This window comes from Gopherus flavomarginatus, chromosome 1 (assembly GCF_025201925.1).
Source record: "Gopherus flavomarginatus isolate rGopFla2 chromosome 1, rGopFla2.mat.asm, whole genome shotgun sequence".
NCBI classification, from domain to species: domain Eukaryota; kingdom Metazoa; phylum Chordata; order Testudines; family Testudinidae; genus Gopherus; species Gopherus flavomarginatus.
Genome location: NC_066617.1, coordinates 321,860,745 through 321,885,433, shown reverse-complemented (window position 1 = coordinate 321,885,433; position 24,689 = coordinate 321,860,745). Strand labels below are relative to the sequence as shown.

Below are 24,689 nucleotides of genomic sequence, written 5' to 3'. Positions count from 1 at the left end.
CTGTGATGTTTATTGCATCTTATTGTTAACTTCCATTGAGTTTTTTAGATTTCTTTTTTATAGTCTGTTTTAACAACTCCTCTTGAATGAAGGAATACTGGTTATAAACTGTTGTAGACAATGTATTTTTAGCTGGCATGGATCTATTTTACTGAACTGGCAATTTCTCTTTGATTATATAGGATTAGTCTTTCTTGCAAGTAATGCCATAATCAGGTTAGAATTAAACAAAAATACAAACAAAAAAACCCCTTCTGTATAGTGTTCCATCCAACTGGTATAACTTTGATGGTTTAGTTATTGTTAGCCCATATTAGATTTTCATTGCCTAACATTTGATGTTTCTGTGTCTCTGTAAAAACTGTGATTAGTTTTTCATTGAAAAGGAAATATCATCACATAAGGAATTTTGGTTATACATAACAGAATTCTGAAAAGTTTGTGTCATCATTTGCAGATGCTAACTTTCGTGTAGTTAGCACAGTACTCATTCTACTGCAGGAAATGCAATCCCTTGAAAATGCTGCTGTCACTAAGAACAGGTACATATAGTAGATTTAAAACGTGATATTTTTTTCTTCTTCCAGAAGGTCCTCGCCCATCACAGAAAGAAATCATATCGTTACGAGCATTTATGCTTCTGTTTTTGAAACAGCTTATATTGAAGGTAAAATAATCTTATTTGAGAATGTTAGCAATTTGATAAATGTAACGAACTTGAAGGCCCAAGGGAGATATTGAGTAGTTTCTAATGAAGCACTAGATACATAATTCCTGGCAATTATTTTGTCTAAACCTGATTATTATTATTATTAATTGGTCTGTGCCAGTAATACTACTTAACCCTTCCGCCCAAAAAAACAAACTAAAAAACCACACCTACCATAAATGCAGTGAACTTTTAGGATATTTCATATCAGTCATGTGTCACTGCTTTTATATCTGTTTCAACATACTTATAGACCAAAAAGGTACAGACTCCTAACCTGCTGCTGTAGAGTCCTTTAAAGCATTTAGGCCAGATTCTCTACTCCATGGCACTGTGGTAGAGATTTAATTGGTACGAGAAGGGGAGAGGTCAGTTAGGAAGTTAGTTACAGCTTCTTGATTCTGTCTGGCCCTGGTGCAGTTTTGAGCTGCTCTTATGTGTCCCAGATGACACATTGTAAGCAATGGATCATCTGTCATTTGAGAGTAACCAGAGTGCAGGGTTCAGTGTGTTCTTCCCACACTTCTTCTCTCATTCTTTCTTTGTCCAGATATGCCCCTTTATTTGGGAATTGTGGGAATGGGCTGTAGTTGGCAATGCTAGCTTTGTCTGCTGCAGACTCCCCTGACGCTACAGATCCTGTACATTGGGGCCAGGGATTTGTAATGTCTCTCTTGCACTGTCCAAGTGGTAGATGGGTAGAGTGGAGGAGAGAATCTAGCCCTTTGACTTTAGCTGGTACTTCATTCATAAGATAATTCTAGGCATTGTTAGTTTTTAATGGTATCCTGTTTTAGAGAGACTTCGTAGTCAATAATTTTCTTAGGCAGAGTGTGAAGAATTAAAGCTCTCTGTGAAGAAATATCCATTCTTTTTCAGGATAGAGGAGTCAAGGAGGATGAGCTGCAGAGTATATTAAATTACTTATTAACAATGCATGAGGTAGGTTTCTATAATTACTTATCTTTGACTGTAATCAATTGTACCAACTTTATGGAAAGCATTCAATTAAGAATATTTTCTAAAAGATTTTGATGCTTGTCACATAGGATGAAAATATTCATGATGTGCTGCAGTTGCTAGTGGCTCTAATGTCAGAACATCCAGCATCTATGATACCTGCATTTGATCAAAGAAACGGGATACGGTAAGATGGAGAAATGACAATATATTTTCGAAACTAATCTCCCTCCAACCTGCTTCCTTTCCCACAAACATAAAAAGTGCAATTGCTTGCTTTTGGAGTACAAATACATGTATGGACTATACTAAATCTAGAATGTTATTCTTTCAAAACATGAAAGCGTTTATAACATCAGTCACATAGAAGAGAAGAAGACAGGAATGACCTTTCAGGTCATCCAGTTGGTCATTCTGGCAAATGTCAGGGTTGTTCCGCAACAGTTCAAATGAAAATGAGTAAAGTTATGTCTACAGTTGACTTTCTAGTAAAGCCAACATACTTTCACTGTTTAATTCTTCTTTGCTTTATCCTCATACATAGAATATGTTTTTAAACAATAGTGGCTCAAACAAATACTGATTTATTATCTTGTGACCTAATCTCTCTAGAGTGTAAATGAGAAGATAGGGAGGATGTTAAATAGCATCTATTAGAAATAAATATTTTTAAATCAGCCTGAATAACTTGCACCCAAGAGTTCTGAAAGAGTTGGCTGAAGGTATCTTTGGCCCACTGGTGTTAATTTTTGATCTTGGAATTCTGGTGAAATTCCAGAAGACTGGAAGAGTGGTGATACTGTGGCAATATAAAAAAGGGCAAGCATGATGACCTGGTTAGTCAGTCCCAGGCAAAATAATGGAAAAGCTGATACAGTATTCAGTTAATAAAGTGTTAAAGAATGGATAGTTGATTAATGCCAGTCAGCGTTGTTTTATGGAAAATAGGGCATGTCAAACCTTATCTCCATTTTTTAATGAGATTACAAGTTTGGTTGATAAAGCCATAGATCAACAGCGCTGGAACCTTGGTAGAAGTGGTGGGGCATGAGTATTCTTAAGAGGTTTCATCACATGATCATCTTTAATTAAAGATTAATCTTTAATCCCTGGAGACTCCAAGTTGATCCTGGAGGATGGCAACCCTACCTGGGTGGCGCAGCCTGTGGGGTGGGGGCATGGGTTGGAGGCACCTCTGAGGCACCCCAGTTCCCTGCTCAGGGCAGGTGGGGGGTCCAGGGTTTTCCACAGCAGCCTAGACTCCCTGAGAAGCTCTTACCATGGCCCATCTCTGGCGTCCAGCCTAGCCAGGGGATGGGGCCTCAGGGAGAAGAGAAGGAGCACGGGCAGGGCCGTGGATAGGGGCCAGGCCTCATGGTGAGGGGGAGCTAAGAAGGAGCTAAGGGCCTCCCGCACCGGGAAGAGGTTGTCACCACTGTCAGGGGCTACACTTGCACCTGCTTGAGACTTGCAGTTTGGGGGGAAATGCAGCCCCCTGTCCCCGAAACTACGCCCATGTTTAAAAGGAGGCATGGCCCTCCCACTTTTAAAAGGCGAGGGGCTGGTTCCGGCACCCCTGGCATAGATTGAATACATGTAGACTTTCGTAAGACATTTGACTTGGTACTATATAGCATTATGATTTTAAAAAAAAATATGTAATATTGATTAAGAAAAGCTAAATGACAGATTAAAAAAATGTTAATTGGGGAATCATCACTGGTGTTTCTCGGGTGGCTCTGCAGGGATGGGATCTCTACTAGGCCTGACTATATTCAGCATTTTCTTCAATGATATATAAGTAAATATAAAGTCATTGGTGATGAGATTTCTAGATGGCACAAAGATTGGCAGAGTGGTAAATAATAATGAGAGCAATCATACAGGGCAGTCGGGATCATTTGGTAACCTGGGCCCCTTCAGAAATATGTGTTTTAATATAGCCAAATGCTAGGTCATATATTTAGGGGGAAAATGCAGACTGTGCCTACAGAATGTATTCTGGAAAGCAGTGACTGAGAAGGATTTAGGGGTCCCAGTGGAAAAGTAATTCACCATGACCTCCCCAGCGTGATGCTGTGGTGAAAAAGGCTAATGTAATCCTTGGATCAGGGGAGTTAGGAATAGGGATGTGACTTTACCTCTGTATAAGACATGAGTAATATCAATTCTAGAATACTGTGTTCCGTTCTCATGTCAACAATATTCCAATTTTTGAAATATTGGAGAGGGTGCAGTAAAGAGCCACAAAGTATTTGAGGGCCTGAAAGTGAGAGACTTGCAGCTCAATCTGTATAGTTTCTTCTAGAGGGAATTGTGAAGTAACTTTTTTAGCATACAAGTATAAAATGCCAGCTACTTAAAGAGTTTTTTAATCTAGCAGAGAAAGGCATAAGAACCACCAGTGGAAGCTGAAGCCAGACAAATTCATATTAGAAATAAGGAACAAATGTTTAAAGTCAAGGTGATTAACTGTTGAAAAAATCTACAGCCTAAATGGTGGATTTCCCATCTCTTGATATCTTTAAATTCTATAAAATTCAAATTCTACAAAACATTCTACAGATACGTTAGAAGCAAGAGGAGGACCAAGGGCAGGGTGGGCTTGTTACTCACTGGAGGTAGGAGGAGACTAATAACAGAAAATATAGAAATGGCAGAGGTATGCTGGGGTCGGGGTGGGGGGGAAAAGCGTTAGCATGGTCTGGGAGGAAGAGGAGGAGTGGAAATGTGGCATGCTCAGGGAAAAGGTGGGGCCAGGCTGGGAATTTGGGGAAGGAGTTGGAATAGGGGCAGAGAGGGGGTGGAGACTTTAGGGAAGGGGTTAGGGTCTCATAGAAGGGGTGGAGTGGGGGTGGGGCCAGGGGTATATTTTGACTTTAGTAAAGCTTTTGATACTATCTCCCATGACCTTCTCATAAACTAACGAGGGAAATCCAACCCAGATGGAGCTACTATAAGGTGGGTGCAAAACTGGTTGGAAAACCATTCACAGAGAGTGATCATCGGTGATTTACAGTCGTGCTGGAAGAGCATAACAAGTGGGATCCCACAAGGATCAGTTCTGGTCAATATCTTCATCAGTGATTTTTAGATAATGGTATTGAGAGTACAGTTATAAAGTTTGCGGAAGATACTAAGCTGGGAGGGGTTGCAAGTGCTTTGGAGGATAGGATTAAAATTCCAAATGATCTGGAGAAACTGGAGAAATGGTCTGAAGTAAATAGGATGAAATTCAGTAAGGACAAATGCAAAATACTTCATTTAGGTAGGAACAATCAGTTGCACACATACAAAAATGGGAAATGACTGCCTAGGAAAGAGTACTGCAGAAAGGGATCTGGGGGTCATAGTGGATCATAAGCTAGGTATGAGTCCACAGTGTAACACTGTTGCAAAAAAAAAAAAAAAAAGTGAACATCATTCTGGGATGTATTAGCAAGGGTATTATAAGCAAGACATGAGAAGTAATTCTTCTGCTCTACTCCACTCTGATTAGGCCTCAGCTGGAGTATCGTGTCCAGTTCTGGATGCCACATTTCAGGAAACATGGACAAATTGAAGAAAGCCCAGAGAAGAGTAACAAAAATGATTAAAAGTCTAGAAAATATTACCTATGAGGGATGATTGAAAAAACTGGGTTTGTATAGTCTGGAGAAGACAAGACTGAGAGGGAGGAGGCATGATAACAGTTTTCAAGTACATAAAAGATAGTTAAAAGCATAGATGCCGACTTCCCCTCTTTCCCGTGGGTGCTCGACTCGCCCGTCGGCCCCTGGCCCCACCCCCACTCCACCCCTTCAATGAGACCCCAACCTCTTCCCTAAAGTCTCCACCCCCTCTCTGTCCCTATTCCAACTCCTTCCCCAAATTCCCAGCCTGGCCCCACCTCTTCCTCTGAGCATGCCACGTTTCCACTCCTCCCCTCCCTCCCAGACCATGCTAATGCTGTCAAACAGCTGTTTGGCAGTGGCTGGGAGGGAAATGCTGGCAGGTAGTCGGAGGAGCGGGGATGCAGTGCGCTTGTGGGGGAAGAGGAGTGGTCAAGGGGGAGGGGAGCTTGCCTGCTGGTGGGTGCAGAGCACCCACTAATTTTTCTCCATGGGTGCTGCAGCCCCGGAGCACCTATGGAGTCGGTGCCTATGGTTACAAGGAGGAGGGAGAAAAATTATTATTAACCTTGGAGGCTAGGACAAGAAGCAATGGGCTTAAATTGCAGCAAAGGTTGTTTAGATTGGACATTTAGAAAAACTTCCTAACTGTTAGGGTAGTTAAGCACTGGAATAAATTTCCCAGGGAGATTGTGGAATCTCCATCATTGGAGATTTGTAAAAGCAGGTTAGACAAACACCTGTCAGGAATGGTCTAGATAACACTTAGTCCTGTCATGAGTGACAGGGACTGGACTAGATGACCTCTCAAGGTCCCTTCAGTCCTATGATTCTATGAAATTAAGACTCAAAGCCTTTCTGGAAGATGTGTTAGTCAGGCACAAGTTATCGGGCTCAACACGGGTAACTGTCAAATTCTGTACTCTGTATTATATAGGCAGTCAGACTAGATGATCTAATGGTCCTGTCTTACCTGATACTGTATGAATTTATGACAATGTAGTGTTATAGATATATACTGTGGTCACCATCAAGTGTGTATATTGCGTATGATAAATAGTTTTAGTATTTGCATAATTGTTTAACTTCTTAAGATTGGATATATGTGCCCAAGCTTTGTGCAGACCAAAAAACAGCAAAATTCCCTGACTGCGCTGAAAGGAGGAAGCTAACCCTGAAAGACTTCCTAAGATGCGAGTCATGGAGAAAAGAACTGGCATTTATGACTTCATAGTCTGCTGCAAGATGGAGTTGATAAGTGGCAAAAACCATGGCTTGTGGGTGAACCCCTGCTTTAGGGAGGCTAGCCTGCCGGCCCTGCCCCTTCCACCCAAGGATCCCCTAAGGATCCACCCCACATGCTGGAGCCCTGAATCCGCCCCCAGTAAAAGGAGAAGCTCTGAGGGGGCTCCATGACCAGAGGAGCCCCAGTTCACCCACCACAGCTACATTGGTCCGAGCCGCCGCCACCAGCACCAGCACCCCAACCCACCGCTCTCCCCCGAGCACCAGGCTGAGCTGCCAGCCTCCCCAAGTGCTGGGCCATCTCTCGCACTCCTGATGCCCCCCTCAGCTGTGTCATGGCCCCTCTGCCCCTGAAGGCTCTCTTCTGCCCAAGCTGCTGGACCCCATCACCAGTGCTGGGCTGAGCTGCAGGGCCCCCCAAATGCCAGGCTGGCCCGTCGCCTGGTTGGCCCACCTAGCACCAGCCTCTCCCACCCCTGAACGCCCTCTCCTGGCTGAACCACTGCCCACACCAGCACCGGGCCGAGCTGCTCGCCACCCAAGTGCTAGCTCCTGCGGCCCCTGACGGCCCTGCCCTCAGAGAACCGAGCTGAGACTCCTCACTTTGCTGGCTCTTGCTGCCCTAAGCAGGAGGAATGCAGCTAGCAGTGGGGACCTCCAGGGGGAGAGGTGGGCGAGGTGGAGTGGAGGAGATGGTGGGTGTCTTGGGGAAGGGCGAGGCCACCGTGGCTCAGGTGTCCAACGGCAGGTTGGCAGTAGCATCAGGGAAGACTAAGCCTTCCCGGGCCTTTTATACCCACTGCCTGTGGCAGAAACCATGTTAAAAAAAAAAAAAAAAAAAAAAGGTCGGGGGGAGGCTTCCAGGTTGGGAGACTGTGTGTGAAGTTTTGCTAGGGAGAGGGGTGCTCTCTGGTTTCCTGCTGTCTCCTAAAACTCCTGAACCTGGCCTTGGCTAGCTTAAAGGCCTAATTGGCGAATTAACTGCTCATCTTGAACATAGCAGAACTGTCCTACTGCTCAAGGACTGTAGAATGTTTTTGTTCCAGCTGGAACCTTGGCTGAAGGAAGCAGCCTTGTGTCTGTGGAACCTTGGATTAGATTGAAGAAGGTCTTGTTTGTTTTTCTTCATTTGGACCAATAAAGAAAGAAGCCTTTTGACTGTTGAATTTAATTTGGTTGAAACTGAAATTATTTCCCTTCCATTTTGGGACCTGTCTTAAAGGGACCATGACCCCAACCCACTAGCATAACTTGTGATTTCACCATACTTCCTTTCACTTATATATGTGTGTTCCTTTCTTAGCGCTTTTCTTACTATTTTATTGTTTACTTTCACAGTACTATTGATGATTCCATGGAACTATCTGGTGTTTGGTGGTAAACTGAGAGAATATACTAATTGATTTTTTTTTAATTTCATTGCAGAGTCATTTATAAATTACTGGCTTCCAAAAGTGAAAGTATCTGGGTGCAGGCTCTGAAGGTACTGGGATATTTTCTCAAACACCTGGGTCACAAGTAAGTGTACTGTCTGAAGTAGTTGTAGTGGCATACAATGATTATAATTTGCTTTCTTTTTGTAATATTCAGTTTAAAATACAAAACATGACATCTAGAAAGTGCTTAGAAGGCATTAACTGCAGTATCTAAGATGAGTAATTTGCAGATTGTTATTTTTATAGATATGCAGTGAGGAAAAATACCTAATTTTCCAATTAATTTCTTATAAAATAGTAATTTCAAAAGGTAAAAAACATTGTCTGGTAACTTTTAAATGTTTATGTGAAAATAAGTCTTAAACCAAAATTGTTGTAGAAATCAAAACAAAAAACCCAGTAACGGTGTTTATAAATTAAATGTATTGTTCTCATATGCCCATATATCTCTGAAAGTACAGTACATATGAAACTCAATATCTTATGGATCATTAAAGATTGTTGGTCAGTCATTTGCATTTTCAGTTGTATTAGGAATAAACATCTGAGAATTATGTGAAGATATTTAAAAAGATAATGTAAATAAATAAAATTGAGGAATAATAAAACATTCTCATAAAAATATTAGCTATTACTGTGCTATCCAAATACAGAAGGAACAGCAAATGAAGTACGTAAATACTGATAAAAATTAAATACAGAAGTAAGATGCAGAAAGTGAAATTTAGAATCAGTTGGTTCTATGTAGACAGATTTTGTTTAGTTTCCCAAATGCCATTTTGACTAGCCCCAAATTATTTCTAATGTGCTATTACATGGTGCTTTACATTTTCAAAACAATGTCCATACACTGAGTAATTGATCCTCTTAACACCCTGCAAGGTGGAATAAATTATTAATCCCGCTTTACGGATGATGATACTGTGACAGAGACTAAATGACTTGCATGGAGTTACACATGTGCATCAGTGACAGAGCCAGCATGAGAACTCAGGAGTATCTGGTAGCAAGCCCTCTGCTCAGTCATTTAGGCTACCCTGCCTCCCTAATTTCATTCAAGTAGCTACAACCATATTGATGGCACGATATAGTAGGTATGGTAGAGTAGCATCAAGGAAAATTGTATGACACAGCAGAACCAAACACTTGATCATTTGGAAAGTAAAATCTCTATATACAATAGTTAATTTTTACATAGCTTATTGTACTTCATACATGACTCTCAAAATTCTTTAGATTTTGATCCGTGTAACATAAAAAGAAAAAACGTTTTTAAGGTATGCTTTTCTAGGATAATTTGGATTAAGGAGGTCAGTGATTATGACTGTAGACAAGAATATATGTTCTTTTTTCTTGGAGTGAGAATGTTATTTGGCTTCAGTTTTCAGTATTACCTGAAATTTCAAGGTAGCGATTTAGGAAGACTATAAGAGGGAATTTTATTAATGTGGGATGCTGTTAAAGGAAAGTTAAGGATTTTAGCTCAATTTGATGATTAATTCTGACACTTTAGAGATGTTGATTGGCCTACTTAAACAATTGAGTTATGAGAAGAAAAAATATTTTAAATAAAGAGTGTTTCTAAGATTTCTGTCCGTGGGAAAAGTAAAAGTCTCTAATTTAAGGAAATCTGCTGTGGAATAAGACAGAGAACAAGTAGTATGTTTTACTGAAAAGTTCAGTCTTTCAAAATGTTTGATAGTAGGAAGTTACGATCTGGTGAGGAGTTGACATGAACAAGAAAAGTAGATAGATGGGACCTTGATTTGGTGGATATGTAATTTGGAGTGACATCCAAGGCTGAAACTAGCAATATGATATTCCAGAAAGAGAATGTAGATGAAGAAGAAAAAAATAATGATCAGCTGCATGATGGAAGGGGCTTAAGTTCCAGATGTAATGCCTTCATCAGAACTGAGGAAGTGGTTAGAAAAGTAGGAATCAGTCTAGGACAGGATATTTATAGACACACTGTTTTTTCTTGAGGGGCTTTAGGATAGAATGATCAATAAAGTACACTGTCTTAACTGAGACATGGTTAATTGTGGAAAAGATGCCTAAATGGAATTTTTCTCAAGGGATTTATAAGTCCAAATTGCTGCTGTTAATTATATTTTGTATTTCTAATTTGCATTGAACCTCTCAAAGGGTTTTATAAATATTACTGGCTAAAACCTCAAAACAGTTGTGTTAGACAGGAGTTCGTTCCAATTTAAAAATGGGTAAAAAGGCCTGAAGCAGAAAGGAATTTTCTGTAAATTTTTTAGTGAATCTTTACAGCTGGAATATTTTAAAATGCTCCCATTTTGAAATTTGTCTTGTTCACATCACATTTTGGGAGTTTGAATAGCTAAAAACTCACAATCCTCATAAATACCAAATCACACACATGCATACCTGTGCATGTCTATCTGATATTTTTTTTTCTGATATCTTGGACTTGGACCATTTCTGAAGTTTTAAAACAGTTATTCCTGCTAAATAATAATTGTGAATAGTACAATGATTAGCCAGAAGAACTGCTGGGTTCTGTCAGCCACTTCATTTTTTCTGACACTGCAAGCTTGATTCACCAGCCACAATCTGCATGTACCCCTAGTGAGAGAGGGAGGGAGGCTGGGCAGGGAAGAGATGGGACTTGAGGGGAAGATGATAATTTGTGAAAGAGTTTGGAGAAATGGGATTTATTAGGGATTTGTGAGACCCAGGGGCAAAGATGCTTGTGTGCAATGTGAGGCCTGAGCTAGAGAGAATTAGGACTATGCTGAGGCCTAGAGTGGAGGGAGCCACTCCAGCCTCCTGGCCATCAAGGTAGTAGTGCTATGAGGAGATCTTGATTCCTCAGTGCAAACAAGCTTGAACTTCTCCACACACAACCTTGGTCTCTTCATCCACCAACCAAAGCCTTTATCCGAACCCCTCCCCCCATTCACAACCCCATGTTCTGTTTATATGGTGCACTGTGAAACAGTACCATGGAGAGGAGAGAGGAGGAGGTGAACAGATCTACATGGGGGATTTGGATGGATGAGATTGTGGGGCACAGGGAGGAGCAGGTCTGTGTTATGGGAGCTTGGAGATAAAGCGAAATTTGCTCCAAGTTGCTGTTAGTAGGAGAAGAGGAAGAGAGGTGGTTTGTCTAAACATGTAGCCTTAACTGTCACCGTAAAATACACTTATGTTTTTGCACACACTGACTTTAATGCTGTAATTTGTAAGTACAGAAATAACTTTAGAATAATCTCTAACATAAATCACTCATTCCCATACATTTTTCTTAAACATTACAGAAAAAATGACACTATTTGCAATTCTTCACACACCAATACAAAACCACATATGCAGCTTCACACAATGTAACTTACAAAAGCTGCATTAATATTAATAATTAAAACACCTAAACATAAAACCAGTTAACATTGCTATAGTTCATAGGTGTCCATTGGCTCTTTAGCAGAAAAGTCAAGATAGTTGATGCTGAGAAGGGGAACTAATGGATGAGTGGAGTGTAGATATGTCAAGTGACTTAATTGATTCTTTCCTTCTTATTTGTTTTTCATTGGCTGGTTATTCTGTTTAACCACCTCAATACAAAGTCTACAGAGTTGTGTGTCCTCTCTCCCTCCAATTGTATTTAGTTGATTTTTGTTTTTGTTTTTATACAGAATATATGTTGAGAATTTTCAAAATTAAAGGTGCATACATCACCATAAATATGTCCCCTTGCATGTGCATACCACAATAATCTAATTTTATCAAAACATACTATTTCTCAAATACATTGTCTCAAACATATAAGATGACCACGTTTGCAGTTGGGACATTGGATAGGCTGGTACTAGAGTGGTACTTAGAATTTTCTTAAGTGCACGCCTGGTGAGTCTTGCTCGCATGCTCAGGGTCTAATTTATCACCATATTCAGGTTCAGGAAGGAAATCCCCCCAAGTCAGATTGGCAGTGATCTTAGGGAGATGTTCGTCTTCCTCTGCAGGATGGGGCATGAGTCACTTGTGAGGATCCTTTAGGTATATGTTACTACATCAATTCTATGCTACTGCAGAGGCTTCAAGAACTGATGCACCTCAGTCCCGGTGCCTGTGGCACAGAATAATTTAGTCTCTTGTAATACTTTGGTCTAATTTTAGTTGTTGGTCTTAGTTTATGGATGGTTGGATAGTGTTTAATGGCCTGTGATATAAAGCACTGGTCCCCAAACTGTGGGGTGAGCCCCACTAAGGAGCATAGAGGAACATTCAGAGGGTGCGTGGCAGGGACCGGGCCAGCGCCCATGAGGGGCAGGGAGTGACACCCACTTCCAGTCCCACTCTATCCTCTGCCCCCAACCGCATTCAGCCTCCAGTCCTGCTCCGTCTCCAGACCAGATCCATCCCCTACCCTACTCCAAGCTGTCTCATAGACTCATAGACTCATAGGTCAGAAGGGACCAATCTGATCATCTAGTCTGACCTCCTGCACAAGGCAGGCCACAGAACCCCACCCATCCAATTTTATAACAACCCCTATCCCAGGACCGAGTTATTGAAATCCTCAAAAATGGTTTGAAGACCTCAAGCTGCAGAGAAACCACCAGCAAGCGACCCGTGCCCCACGCTGCAGGGGAAGGCGAAAAACCTCCAGGGCACCTGCCAATCCGCCCTGGAGGAAAATTCCTTCCCGACCCCAAATATGGCGATCAGCTAAACCCTGAGCATGTGGGCAAGAGTCACCAGCTAGCACCCAAGAAGGAATTCTCCGCAGCAACTCGTACCCATCGCATGCAACATCTCGCCGCAGACCATTGAGCAGACCTGTCTGGTGGTGAGCAGACCTGTCTGGTGGTGAGCAGACCTGTCTGGTGGTAAATGCTGTCATAGCATTCCCTCTCAGATCTGAACCTTAGAGTTCAGAAAATGAGATACTAGCACCTGAATCCTCTAAGCTTAATTACCAGCTTAGATCTGATAGCACTGCCACCACACAAAAATATAGTGTTTTGGGGCACTCTGACCTCCCCAACCTTCCCTGGGGACCCCAAGAACCCAGATCCCTTGGGTTCTTAAAACAAAGAGAAATAAACCATTCCCCCACCTTTCCCCCTCTCAGAATTTCCCTCTCTGGGCTATCCTGAGAGATACTGATCCAACCTCTAAATCACCATACAGAGAAGCATCTCCCTTCCCTTCCACAAAGAAGCAAACAGATTCAAGGAAAACAGAGAGAGATTCTATCTCTCCCGCTCCCGTCTCCCCCACCCGTCCTGGTGAGTTATCCCAATCCCCCGGAATAAAACAAGGGAGACAAGAAAAAAAAATCAATCAGGTTCTCTAAAAAGAAACCTTTTAATAAAAGAAAGGAAAAAGTAAAGAATTATCTCTCTAACTTCAAGATGTAAATATTACAGGGTCCTATAGCTTACAGACACAAGAAAGAGACTTCCCCCCAGTACCAATACAAATCAAAATATTCCGAGCAACTACACACATCAAAGTTAACCAGCCAGATCCACAATTGCAAATAGAGTAAAACAATCAAAAAGCCTAAACCTCCTGTTTTTACTTACTATTTGGAAAGAAACTTAGAGAACCTGTAGTAATATCTGGTCTCTCTCAAACCCTCCAAGAGAAGAACCCACAACGGACAAAGAACACACACAAATGCTTCCCTCCACCCAATTTGAAAAGTGTCTTGTCTTCTGATTGGTCTTCTGGTCAGGTGTTCAGTTCCCTGCTTGTAACTCTTTACAGGTAGAAGAGACATTAACCCTTAACAATCTGTTTGACACAAGCCCAACCTCACTCTGGCCCATATCCCAGCTCCACTCTGCCCCCTGCTCTGCCCCTAGACCAGCTCTGCTCTTTCCCTCTCTGCCCCCAGACCAGTTCTACCTTCAGCCCAAGCTCCACTACTGAGGAAGCCTTGGCTGTGCAGTAATTGAGGTCGGGGGGCATGTACAGATTCTGTGAATGGTAAAGGAGGGTGCACCACTGATATAGAGGAGATCAGAGCAGATAACCTGGTTGTCCCTTCTGGGCTTAAATTCTGTGGCACAAGTGTGGTAACCTGTAGTATTTTTCTTCCTTACACTAATTTCATAGCTCCAGTGTACCTTTAAAATGTTGGAGTCTAAATTAGCTGTTACCACTTAAGAAAGAGATCTTGGAATCATTAGGGATAGTTCTCTGAAAACATCCACTCAATGTGCAGCGGTGGTCAAAAAGATGAACAGAATGTTGGCTATCATTAAGAAAGGGATAGGTAATAAGACAGAGAATATCATATTGTCTCCATATAAATCCATGGTACTGCCATATCTTGAATACTGTGTGCAGATGTGATTGTCCCATCCCTCTCCAAATATATTGGAATTGGAAAAGGTTCAGAAAAGGGCAACAAAAATTATTAGGGGTATGGAATGGCTTCCATGTGAGGAGAGATTAATAAGACTGGGACTTTTCAGCTAGGAAAAAAATGACTAAAGGATTGGGGAGGGGACGGGATATGATGGTCTATAAAATAGTGACTGGTGTAGAGCAAGTAAATAAGGAAGTGTTATTTACTCCTCATAATACAAGAACTAGGGCAAGAACTAGGGTTCACCAATGAAATTAATAGGCAGCAGGTTTAAAACAAACAAAAGGAAGTATTTCTTCACACAACACACAGTTAACCTGTGAAACTCCTTACTAGAGGATGTTGTGAAGGCTAAGACTATAACAGGGTTCAAAAAAGAACTAAATAAGTTCATGGAGGATAGGTCCATCAATGACTAGTAGCCAGGACGGGCAGGTATGGTGTTCCTAGCTCTGTTTGCCAGAAGCATCAGGGGATGAATCACTTGATGGTTTCTTGTTCTGTTCATTCCCTTTGGGGCACATGGCATTGGCCACTGTCAGAAGACAGGATACTGGGTTAGATGGACCTTTGGTCTGACCCAGTATGGGCATTCTTATCAAATTTCTATGTAAGTTCTCCTTTGTAAGATAGGTGCTTACAAAACTTGTTAAAATGCCTAGGTACTATACATTTTCTTTCAATGAGCAGCAAACCCTTCCTTGGGAGCAGTGTTCATGAGAAGTCAGTTAACTATAAAGCCAATATTGCCTTGAGCACATGTAGTGTATATATAAGCCAGTAAGTTTTCATTATTATTCTTTTGTATCCTCAATCTGTAATAAGTTACACATACCTGTATTGTGTTCATATAAATGACTCATGAGCTCCTTGCTATGTTCAGAACAGTACATAGCACTGCAAGATGCTACACATGTATTTGTTTGTTGAAACTTGTAATATATTTTATCATTTTAGAAAGAGTGTGGTATGTAATTATGAAACTGAAAACTGTATTGTAATGGATATACAGAAGAGGCAGAGCTAAGATTGCATTTCCTGACTTTTAAATTGTTAAATAAAATATTAAAATTTCATGATTATGTGGCTTTTTGTAAGAAACTGTATTTTAAAAAAGTCTGAAAAAATAATAAAAACGTGCTATATTTATTATTATCTCCCTTGCAAAAATTGACAAATATCTGTAAATTTAATAAATTAGAGATATTTGGCTACATACCACCAGAACACTTTGTCCAACTTGCCTTTGTAGTTCCATAGAGGAAAGTCATGAAAACTTTTCTATTCTAAAAAGTGACAGAGTCTTATGGCACCTTATAGACTAACAGAAGAATTGGAGCATAAGCTTTCGTGGGTGACGCATGTGTCTGATGAAGTGGTTATTCACCCACAAAAACTTATGCTCCAATATATCTGTTAGTCTATGTGGTACCACAGGACTCTGTCGCTTTTTACAGATCCAGACTAACACAGCTACACCTTTGATACTTTTCTATTCTAAGCATTTCAGATATGACCACTGGCACTCTTTATCTATTATGTATTGGTTTAATCCATATTGTACCTATTCTTCCATATAGAATGTAAATGCTTCTGGATAGGGACTTTGCACTTCATTTTCCATATTTTTTTTCTTAAAGCGCAGTGTAGATTTATGGCACTATAAAATAAGTACTGTGCATATTTATGGTGCTATATACGTGTTTAAACAGAATGCAATTTGGGGGATTGGCTGAATTTCCCTGATGTTTTATTTGGGAACCAGAGCTCCTTCCTTCTCTACTTTTAAGGTATAGTTTGTTCTGACTTGCATTACAGTATTGTATTCCACTCAGCTGGAATTTCACAACTCTTCAGAATTTTGTATTGCTTATACTGGATTGTTTTAATAGATATATGAGGACTGTTTTATTGTCTGTATGAAAGAAAGCTGTGAACAGAGACTGACAATGGTAATAAAACCCTTCAATGTTAAAGTACCTTTCTTCGGAAACACATGGAAGCATAACACTGAGTTCTGTGAGGGAAAGGCAGCTCTTCATGTTGCTCATCGGTTGCCCATCTGTCCAATGTAGGGACATCCTTGACGGATTTGGTGGGGTGGAGGGTACAGCCTAGTCTGTCTGTCCTCTACCAAAGGAAAGTGTCTGTGATGAACATCTTTGAGGGCAAGAAGGTGGTTACATACAGGAACCCATCCTGCATATAAAATTACATTCTCACAACCATTCAGTATGGCCAGAACAGCTTAAATGAATATTCAGAAATAGCTTAAAGTAATATGCAACATTATATGATAAAAGGATAATAAACAATATAAAGCATAGATATTATATAGTCCAAGTTTGACGTATGAAAAAAATACATTACCTCTCTAGTTTTGCATCTACTTAAAATCTTCAGCATGTTTATATTTTGTATTTTTATGTTCTTTCCTCCAGACGAAAGGTTGAAATCATGCATACCCATAGTCTTTTCACTCTTCTTGGAGAGAGGTTGATGCTGCATACAAATACTGTGACCGTTACAACATATAACACACTTTATGAGGTACAAATTACTTAAACATGCAAATAATATCATTAGTTGCAAAAAATGTGTAGAATAAGAAAAATGTTTATATGAATCTGTATTTAAAAGATTTCAATCTTCAGGTCACTGTGACTATATTAAAATCTGAAATTTTAAAAAAGATCCTCTCTGAATCAAACAAGTACTTATTGTGTGTGTTTAGATTTTTTTCATAAGCACTGTTACAATTTTTGCAACTTGTCTGTAAAGCTTTACATACACCCATGGAGCTAGAAATGATCTTTTATTTAGATTGTTAACAAAATTCTTTTATAAAGAAACTTTGAGAGCTCTAACACCTTCTGTTTCTGCAGCAGTCTTTTGAAATTCAGTGGAAGAAATCCCTGGAGCCACAGAAATGCCTCATTTGTTTTTTCTAGTGAAAGTCAATTGGTGTTTAGTTGAGTTGTAAATTATTGAAAATTTCCATTTTCCTTCTCTAGGTTGTGTGGTTGGCAATGTGCCAAAATAATAACTGAATATGAGCACTCTAATGTAAGGCTGGGTCCGTGTTGTTGCCAAAAAAGCATCAGCACACACTGAATTGGGAGCCCCATGAGTAGACATCTGGGTATGCAAGATCAATTGAGATAGTGTGGGGCCCAATTTCTCCTGACAGCCTCCAGGGACCCACCAAATGACCCCAGTGGTCCATACCCTTTGCTAGTGGCAAAATACAGTGTAGGAGCCTCCTACTTCCTGGAACTAGGCCTTAAGGAACACATTGCATGGTGAATTACAATCGGATAATGAATTAGGTTGTGTGTGGGATTGCTGCCTCATTTGCTTTAGAAGTTGTAAGGTATGTACAGAAGGAGGCAGAGGATTGCAGGAAGAGAAAAGTGCTGTTGTGGTGAAGGAGGATGACCATGACTTGAGAGGAATCAATTGTAGCCCTGCATATGTTACTGACTTTGTGATGTTGAGCAATCCAGCTAAACCAAATTTTGGCAAACTGTGTATTCTGAATTTTTGGAGTGCCCAATTTGAAACACCTTGCACTGATTTTTCAGAAGTGCTGAATGCTCAAAGCTGCAGTTGAACTCAATTGAAGCAGTATATGCTCAGCTCCTCTGTCAGTAAGGTAAAGTGGTCTGGAGGAATGAGCACAAAGTTGGGAGTCAGGAGTTCTTCTTTGCGTGCCTATGTGTATTCCACTATGGGTAGGCATGCGGTTAAAGAATTCCTGCAAGTAATGTCTGTTGGTCTGTGCCTGTATCCCTGTTCTCTTCGTGCTCTGCACCCAGAGTATAAGGGGCAGGGCAAGGCAGAACCACCTCTTCAGTTCCTTCTTACCACCTCATAGCCTGAGTCAGAAATCTCCAGTGTCCCAAGCTGATCCTTTCTCTTCTTCCTGTAAATATTTAAAATTTTAATTTATTCTTCATTTTTGTTGTTAGTGTTTTGATAGTTCTAGTTAGTCAGTTTTAGACTCCCAACCCTGTGGTTCCAATCTCCCAGAATGGGATTTTGAGGATGCCAAAGAGTCTGGGCTACAAAAATTGCATTTTCTGCCCCTGCTTCTTTTTGGTGAGCAATGATCATCAGTGCTGCCTCTGCTCTACCAAATGCAATTTTTGACACTCCTTTCCCATCCTAACTCAGCAGGCATTAGAACTTCAACTTCAGAAACATGTTATGGAGCAGGCAATGAATCCCCATTCAGACCCAGGCCAGGGAGACCTTCCTGAACATTGGCCAGAGTCAGCACGGAGCAAGATCCCTATTCTGTGTCTGACTCTAGAATTGATTGGGACGAGCCCTTTGTCTGACCCCCTCATGGGAGTAGGGGGCACTCTTACAAACATAAAAACAGATCCCCTCATAGATGATCTAAGGGGAGAGACCCGCCTTGACTCTTTCCAAGTCAGGTGAGCCCTCGTGCCCGAGCCATAAGAAATTAGGTCCTCCTAAGCTGTGTGGTCATGTTCAAAAGACTCATAGGAGTGAAAGTCCTTCAGTAGCAGCCTCCACATTGACTCAGAGGCTGACTTTGGTGCTACCTAAAATGAAACACTGAGACCCAAAAGATCAGGAATTGCTGTTACTGTCAAAGATCATGAGTTGATTACCTGAAGGATTTTCACTCTTCATCATACAAGCCACCTCACAAACAACAAAAGATGCATCTTCCACTTCACCTGTGGCTGCCCAGCCTCACTTTCCAACCAAGAGTTATTTTTAACATGACACCAGAGAGCTGCAACCTGGTATTGATGCTATCTCCACCTATTACTGAGATCCATTGGGGAATAACTAGCAAAATTTCCCTAAAACTGGGCAGTGAAAACAGCAGACAAGTACATGCTGGATATCCATTCCATCTGTACCATAGTTTCTCTGCCCCCCTCCTCCAAAACCCGCATCCCTGTCCCTTTTCAGGGACCCAATCTCATAAGGTGGTTCTCCTTCAGGAGGTACAATCTCTTCTCCAATGGGGAGCAATACAGCAGTGTATCAGGGTGCTGGTGCAAAAGCACCTAATTTAACCCCTGCCCAGTCAGCTCCAATCAGGGGAAACAGATTGGGGCTGATGGAAAAGGCCTGATGCTGGCCTGAGGATTGGCAATACCTGCTGGCCTGACAAGCCAAGAGCTATAAAGGCTAGGAGAGAGCCAGAAGGCGGGGAGCAGCCAGGGAGAAGTCAGTCAGGGGGGGAATTGGAGGCCTCCTAGCTGACGGCTGCCTCTGCCTGTAAAGGAAGTGACTAATCCTACAAGGCTTATTTATAAATACACTGGTGGTGGGAGAACCTTATATAAATAAAGACACAGGTAGTTCACAACCCTGAAGCCTCGCTGACTTTATAGGATCAACACTGGATTCAGTCAAAGTGAGGGCCTACCTTTCCACAGATTTCACTCCATGAGCACTGTGATAGACCTGGTTACACACAAACTTTAGTGTGTAATATACCTTACTCTCCAGGGCCATATGCCAGACTGAACCTTCATTGACTGTAAGCTGGCTCCAAACAGTATGTACTCAAAGTGCACACAGCATGAATCCCTCACTTAGAAAGAATTGTCCCTATGGTAATGGTGGAGGGACGCTGGACATGTGTGCATGGGAGTTCCATTTTTATCCCTCACACCCAACAATGATAATTACAGACCTCTCCCTGGTAGGATGGGGAGCTCATATAAACAATCACATGGCACTAGGATCCCTCGGGCAGCCAGAATGCACATCAGTCTTCTGGAACTGAGAGCCCTACAACAAAACATTCCTACCATTCACACAATCCCAGCACATCCTGATAATGTCGGACAACATAACTACTATTTTCTGTGTAAATAAGCAGGAAGAGATGTACTCCATCCTGCTATTGTAAGAAGTGGTCAATTTATGGACCTGGTGTATACAGTACCAAATAACCCTATCTGCAGTGTACCTCCCAGACACCAAAAATGTGCTGGTGGACAGCCCCAGCAGGCATTTTGCCACCTATCACAAGTGGGAATTACCTGATTCAGTAATGAACACCATCTTCACTCAGTGAGAAACAGGAAATGTAAAATAAACTGCTTCAGTGAGCAATAGTTCTCTTCTACCTTGGACAAATCACTTCACTTCAGTTATGCCTCTCATTGCACTATTATATCTGGTTTTATGGAAAATTCGACTAGACAGGGCTCAAATCATCCTCATTGCCCCCAGATGGCCCAGACAATTTATGCTTTCCAAACCTCCTACAAATCCACTTATCAAAGTTCAGATCTTTTCAGATTTCTTGATCCAGATAAATGGCAGGGTCAGACATTACACTCCCAATGCTTTCATCTCATGGCATGGTATTTGGATGGGCATTGAGCCTAGAACGTTTCTGTTCTGAAGCTGTGAATATTACTCTCACTAGTAACATAAAAGACTGCACTGGAAAATATAATCTAGCCAAGTTGAAACCTTCATCTGTCTGGGCCCAGACAAACGATATGTCTCTAGAGGCACCTGATAGTTCCACAATTTTGGATTATATTCTTATCCTCAAGATAACAGTCAGGTTGTTGAAATCTGGTCAGAAACTTTCCAGCTGTGAAGAAACCAATCCCCCAAGGGGAATCTTTCTTTAGTGCTTTGAGCAGTCGCTAAACCTCCCATAAAACTGCTAGCTATGTGTTCCATGTCTTGCTTATCAGTGAGGACTGCCTTCCTTGTTGCCATCACCTCAGCCAGAAGAGTAGGAGTATTAGGGGCTTTAATGGTGGATCCACCAAACACAATATTCCATAAGGATAAAGTCTTGCCTTTACTACACCCAAAATCCAGTCCTAAAATAGTTTCAGAATTTCATATAAACCAGTCAATTCACTTACCTGTGTTTTTCCCAAAGCCTCATGTCTGTAGTGAGGAGTGCAGACTTCATTCCCTCCATCTGTAATGAGCATTGGCATTCTACCTGCAGAGAACAAAACAGATTAGGAAGTCACCTAGATTGTTCATTGCCATAGCAGAACAAGTATGAGGACAAGCCATGTCTTCTCACAGGATCTCTAGCTGTAGCCTTTCAGTTGACACAGCTTCCTTCCTCACGTGAGTAAAAGCTCACTCTATAAGGGCCCAGGCAACCTCAATAGCATCACTTCAAGAGGTACCCTTTCTTGATATTTGCAGGGCAGCTACATGGAGTTCCATCCACACATTTACAGGACATTACACCTTAATCCAGGACTCTGCCACTGATGTATCCTTTGGGACATTAATCCTGCAAGTAGCTATACAAGCATCCTCACATCCACCTCCTTTCTAAGTACTGCTTGTCAGTCGCCCACAGGAGAATACACATAGGAACCACAACTCAGAGAAGAAAAGTAAGAAGTTACTTACCTTATTGTAATGAGTTCTTTTAGATATGTGGTCCCTTGATGTGTATTCCACTACCTACCCTCCTCCTCTGCATCAGTTCATGACTGGCTTCATAGTAGAGAAGGAACTGCAGAGGTGGTCAGTCCACCTCGTCCCTTATGCCTTTGGTAAAAAGCATGAGGAGGCCAGGAGCACAGATCAATGGACACTAATAGCAAATATTCTGCAGTCTCAGGTATATGGAGCGCAAGTGTGCCCACAGTGGAATTCAGAAAGGGACCACTTATCTCAATAACCTCTAGTTACATTAACATTACTTCCCTTTCCTGAGTTCTAATCTTGGTTTTGCCAGTGATTCACAGTCTGGCCTCAGGCAAATCTCATTGTCTCAGTTTTCCCGCTATAAAATGAGAAATAATATGGAGTAATATGCAAGCTCTTTTTTTCTAGGGAATGAGAGAAATATTCTGCAGTAGTTTTTTGGATTTGACCAGAAAGAAACCTGTTGAATGTACTTGTCTTTGAATTGCTAGTTATGGCCTTAAACACACACTTCTTTTATGAAGCCAAAATGACTTACCAAATTGCTGTTTCATCTTTTTGTGCCAAGCAGTCAGAAAAGTTTTTTGTACCAACCTGGAAAACCCATGGTATGTTTCTGTACCTTTGCAATGTAAATTTTAAAGTTTGATTGGATTAGCTATATCAATCTCCAGTTAGAAAAAAGGCAAAACAATTTGCTTAGTTTGAGTCAGTTGAGTTGGGATAATTGAACTGTTGTGTGTCTCATGCTCAGTTAGATCTGTGTTTTTATTACTGCTAACTTTCTGTTCAGAGTTACAAGCATGCACCAGAATAAGGACCGTAGATATGGAGTGTCTAAATGCTCAGTTCATGAAATATCGTAGTTGACTTAAATCATTCTTATGATCTACAAATATAATATTGACCTTTGATCCTGAACACACAAATTTTTGTCATAATTATAAGCTCCTGAAAGAAAGTGATGCTAAATGACCCAGTGAAGACTCTTGCTTTCCATATAGCAGTGCCTACATTTCTTTGACAAAAGTTCAAAGTTGCAGGAGAGGCTGATCTAAAATAATGGAATGATTTTGTTTCAGATACTTTCAGGTACCATAATTGCACGTAATCAGAACTGAAATGAAAGGTTACATAATATGTAAAAGATATTTGCCCTAAGACTGTTTGTATTGTAAGCCTTTGAGACAGGGAATTTGTTCTGCTATCTCTTGTAAAGTGTCACACACATTTGTGGTGGTTTCTAAATGATTGGTGGTAATAAAAGGATTCTATGTAAACAAAGATATTAAATATTTATAACGGAACAAGCTTGATTACTGGTTAACAAATGGGCTTGTCGTGTTTTGAAATAGAATTTGGATCATTAGTGAACTGATTGCTTTAAGAGTGGTATCTCCCCAAATATGTTCTGAATTCTCAAAACACAGAGGATATGTAAATACTGCTATTTAAGCTTTATTTTCTTCTTTGAGTGATTGTATGTGTCCGTTATGCTTTGTGGGCATGTCTCATGTACCAGTGCTGGAGAGTCATCCCTAGCAGTACCTATAGGAGTGGCTTCATCCATCCCTGCCTCCTTGTGTTCAGGGAGAAAGACATAAAGGGCAAAGCTTCCCCATTCCTCCTTCAGTTGCTTCTTACTGTTTGTGGTCAGTAGCTGGAGCATTCAGAACGAAGTTGTGGGTACTTCAGCTTACCTTTTGTCTAGTGGTACTGTTTTTCATACATTTTTTTTCTTTCTACTTTTAATTTGTTGAAAATTTTCTTCATTCTTCCAATCAGGTGGGCCTCCGGGCCTTGCCTAGTACTGTTGGAGCCTATACCAAAGTCTCCGGGTTTCAAGCCTGATTCTGGTTGTTGAAAGCCAATGTCTGCCAGTGACCCTCATTTGGGCTGCCTAACATGCTGCAGTGAAGATCATCTAAGAGACAGGTGCTCAATCTGCTGGGGCTTAAAAAGCAGAATGAAAAAGCTGAGAGAGGAGCACCTCAACTTTCCATATATTCCATATATTGTTATGGAAGTGGCTCTTTGTCTGGCATCCAAACCCTCTTGGTCATGGTGAGAGAGCTCATTTACAGCTGCTTCTGGGTATGCTCCCTTGGCATTGCCAATGGAGAGAAATCTTGGGAGATCCCCATTGTCAGTATTGCTCTTTCAAGACCTAAGACACAGAACAATTCATGTCTCAAAAATGCAAGAAAAAGTTATCATCAGGTTCTTTGAGGTTCGTGGCATGGGACTTCCTACAGAAGGGCAATCTGGTACCAAGGGTAAAGTGTGTCTTTGGCTTGATGCTCCCTGGTACCGGCTCTCACTGACACCCACAGACCTGAAGCATTGACTCCAGTATCCTCACCCCCGGGGACCATCAAGACCAGCTACTTCTTTGGCTATGACAGTACATCAGCCATCACTGATCACAGTGGGACAACCTCCTATACTGGTGTCAACAATTGTGGAGTCCTGTACAGCAGTGAGAGACGTATTATGCCATTTGGTGTTGCCATCACCATTGATTCAGGGTGAAAAAGGGGTTCTGGCAAAGTCACAGGTACCACACTTGTAGGCTCTAGTATAGTCTGCTATAGTCAATCTTAGGCCTGTTAATACATTCATCTGCCTTCTCTGTGTCCGTCTTTAGACCTCTGGTAATGACTGCATATCTTTGCATGAATCCAATAGTTAGGATGCCTTTCATGCTCACAGTTCCAGGCTCTGAAGACTCCTCCCAGTGTCACACTGCCTTGTCTTTAGGAAGAGGATCTGGAACTGGAATTGTCCTCAGTGGTACCAGAGAATTTAAAGTCTACCAAGAGCTCCTCAGAAGAATACAAGTAGAGATGGTGGAGGAGAATACAAGAATAGTTTGCGTCCAGCTATGATTGTAAAGGTAGTCCTACCTATAAGTAAAGCCATCATGTGGCCTATTAAGATCCTGTGGCAAGCCCTTT

The 24,689-nt window shown here is 41.3% G+C and overlaps 1 protein-coding gene across 10 annotated transcripts in view; it reads left to right on the top strand.

The window, feature by feature from the left end:
- NBEA (neurobeachin) overlaps positions 1 to 24,689 on the top strand; it is an 881,590-nt gene that overhangs the window by 277,350 nt on the left and 579,551 nt on the right. For all 10 annotated transcript variants that reach the window (XM_050937106.1, XM_050937099.1, XM_050937102.1 and 7 more), the window contains exons 14-18: positions 588 to 667; positions 1,589 to 1,651; positions 1,759 to 1,856; positions 7,951 to 8,043; positions 16,755 to 16,863. In XM_050937106.1, the coding sequence (XP_050793063.1) occupies positions 588 to 667; positions 1,589 to 1,651; positions 1,759 to 1,856; positions 7,951 to 8,043; positions 16,755 to 16,863 (443 nt within the window). The remainder of the gene's footprint in view (positions 1 to 587; positions 668 to 1,588; positions 1,652 to 1,758; positions 1,857 to 7,950; positions 8,044 to 16,754; positions 16,864 to 24,689) is intronic.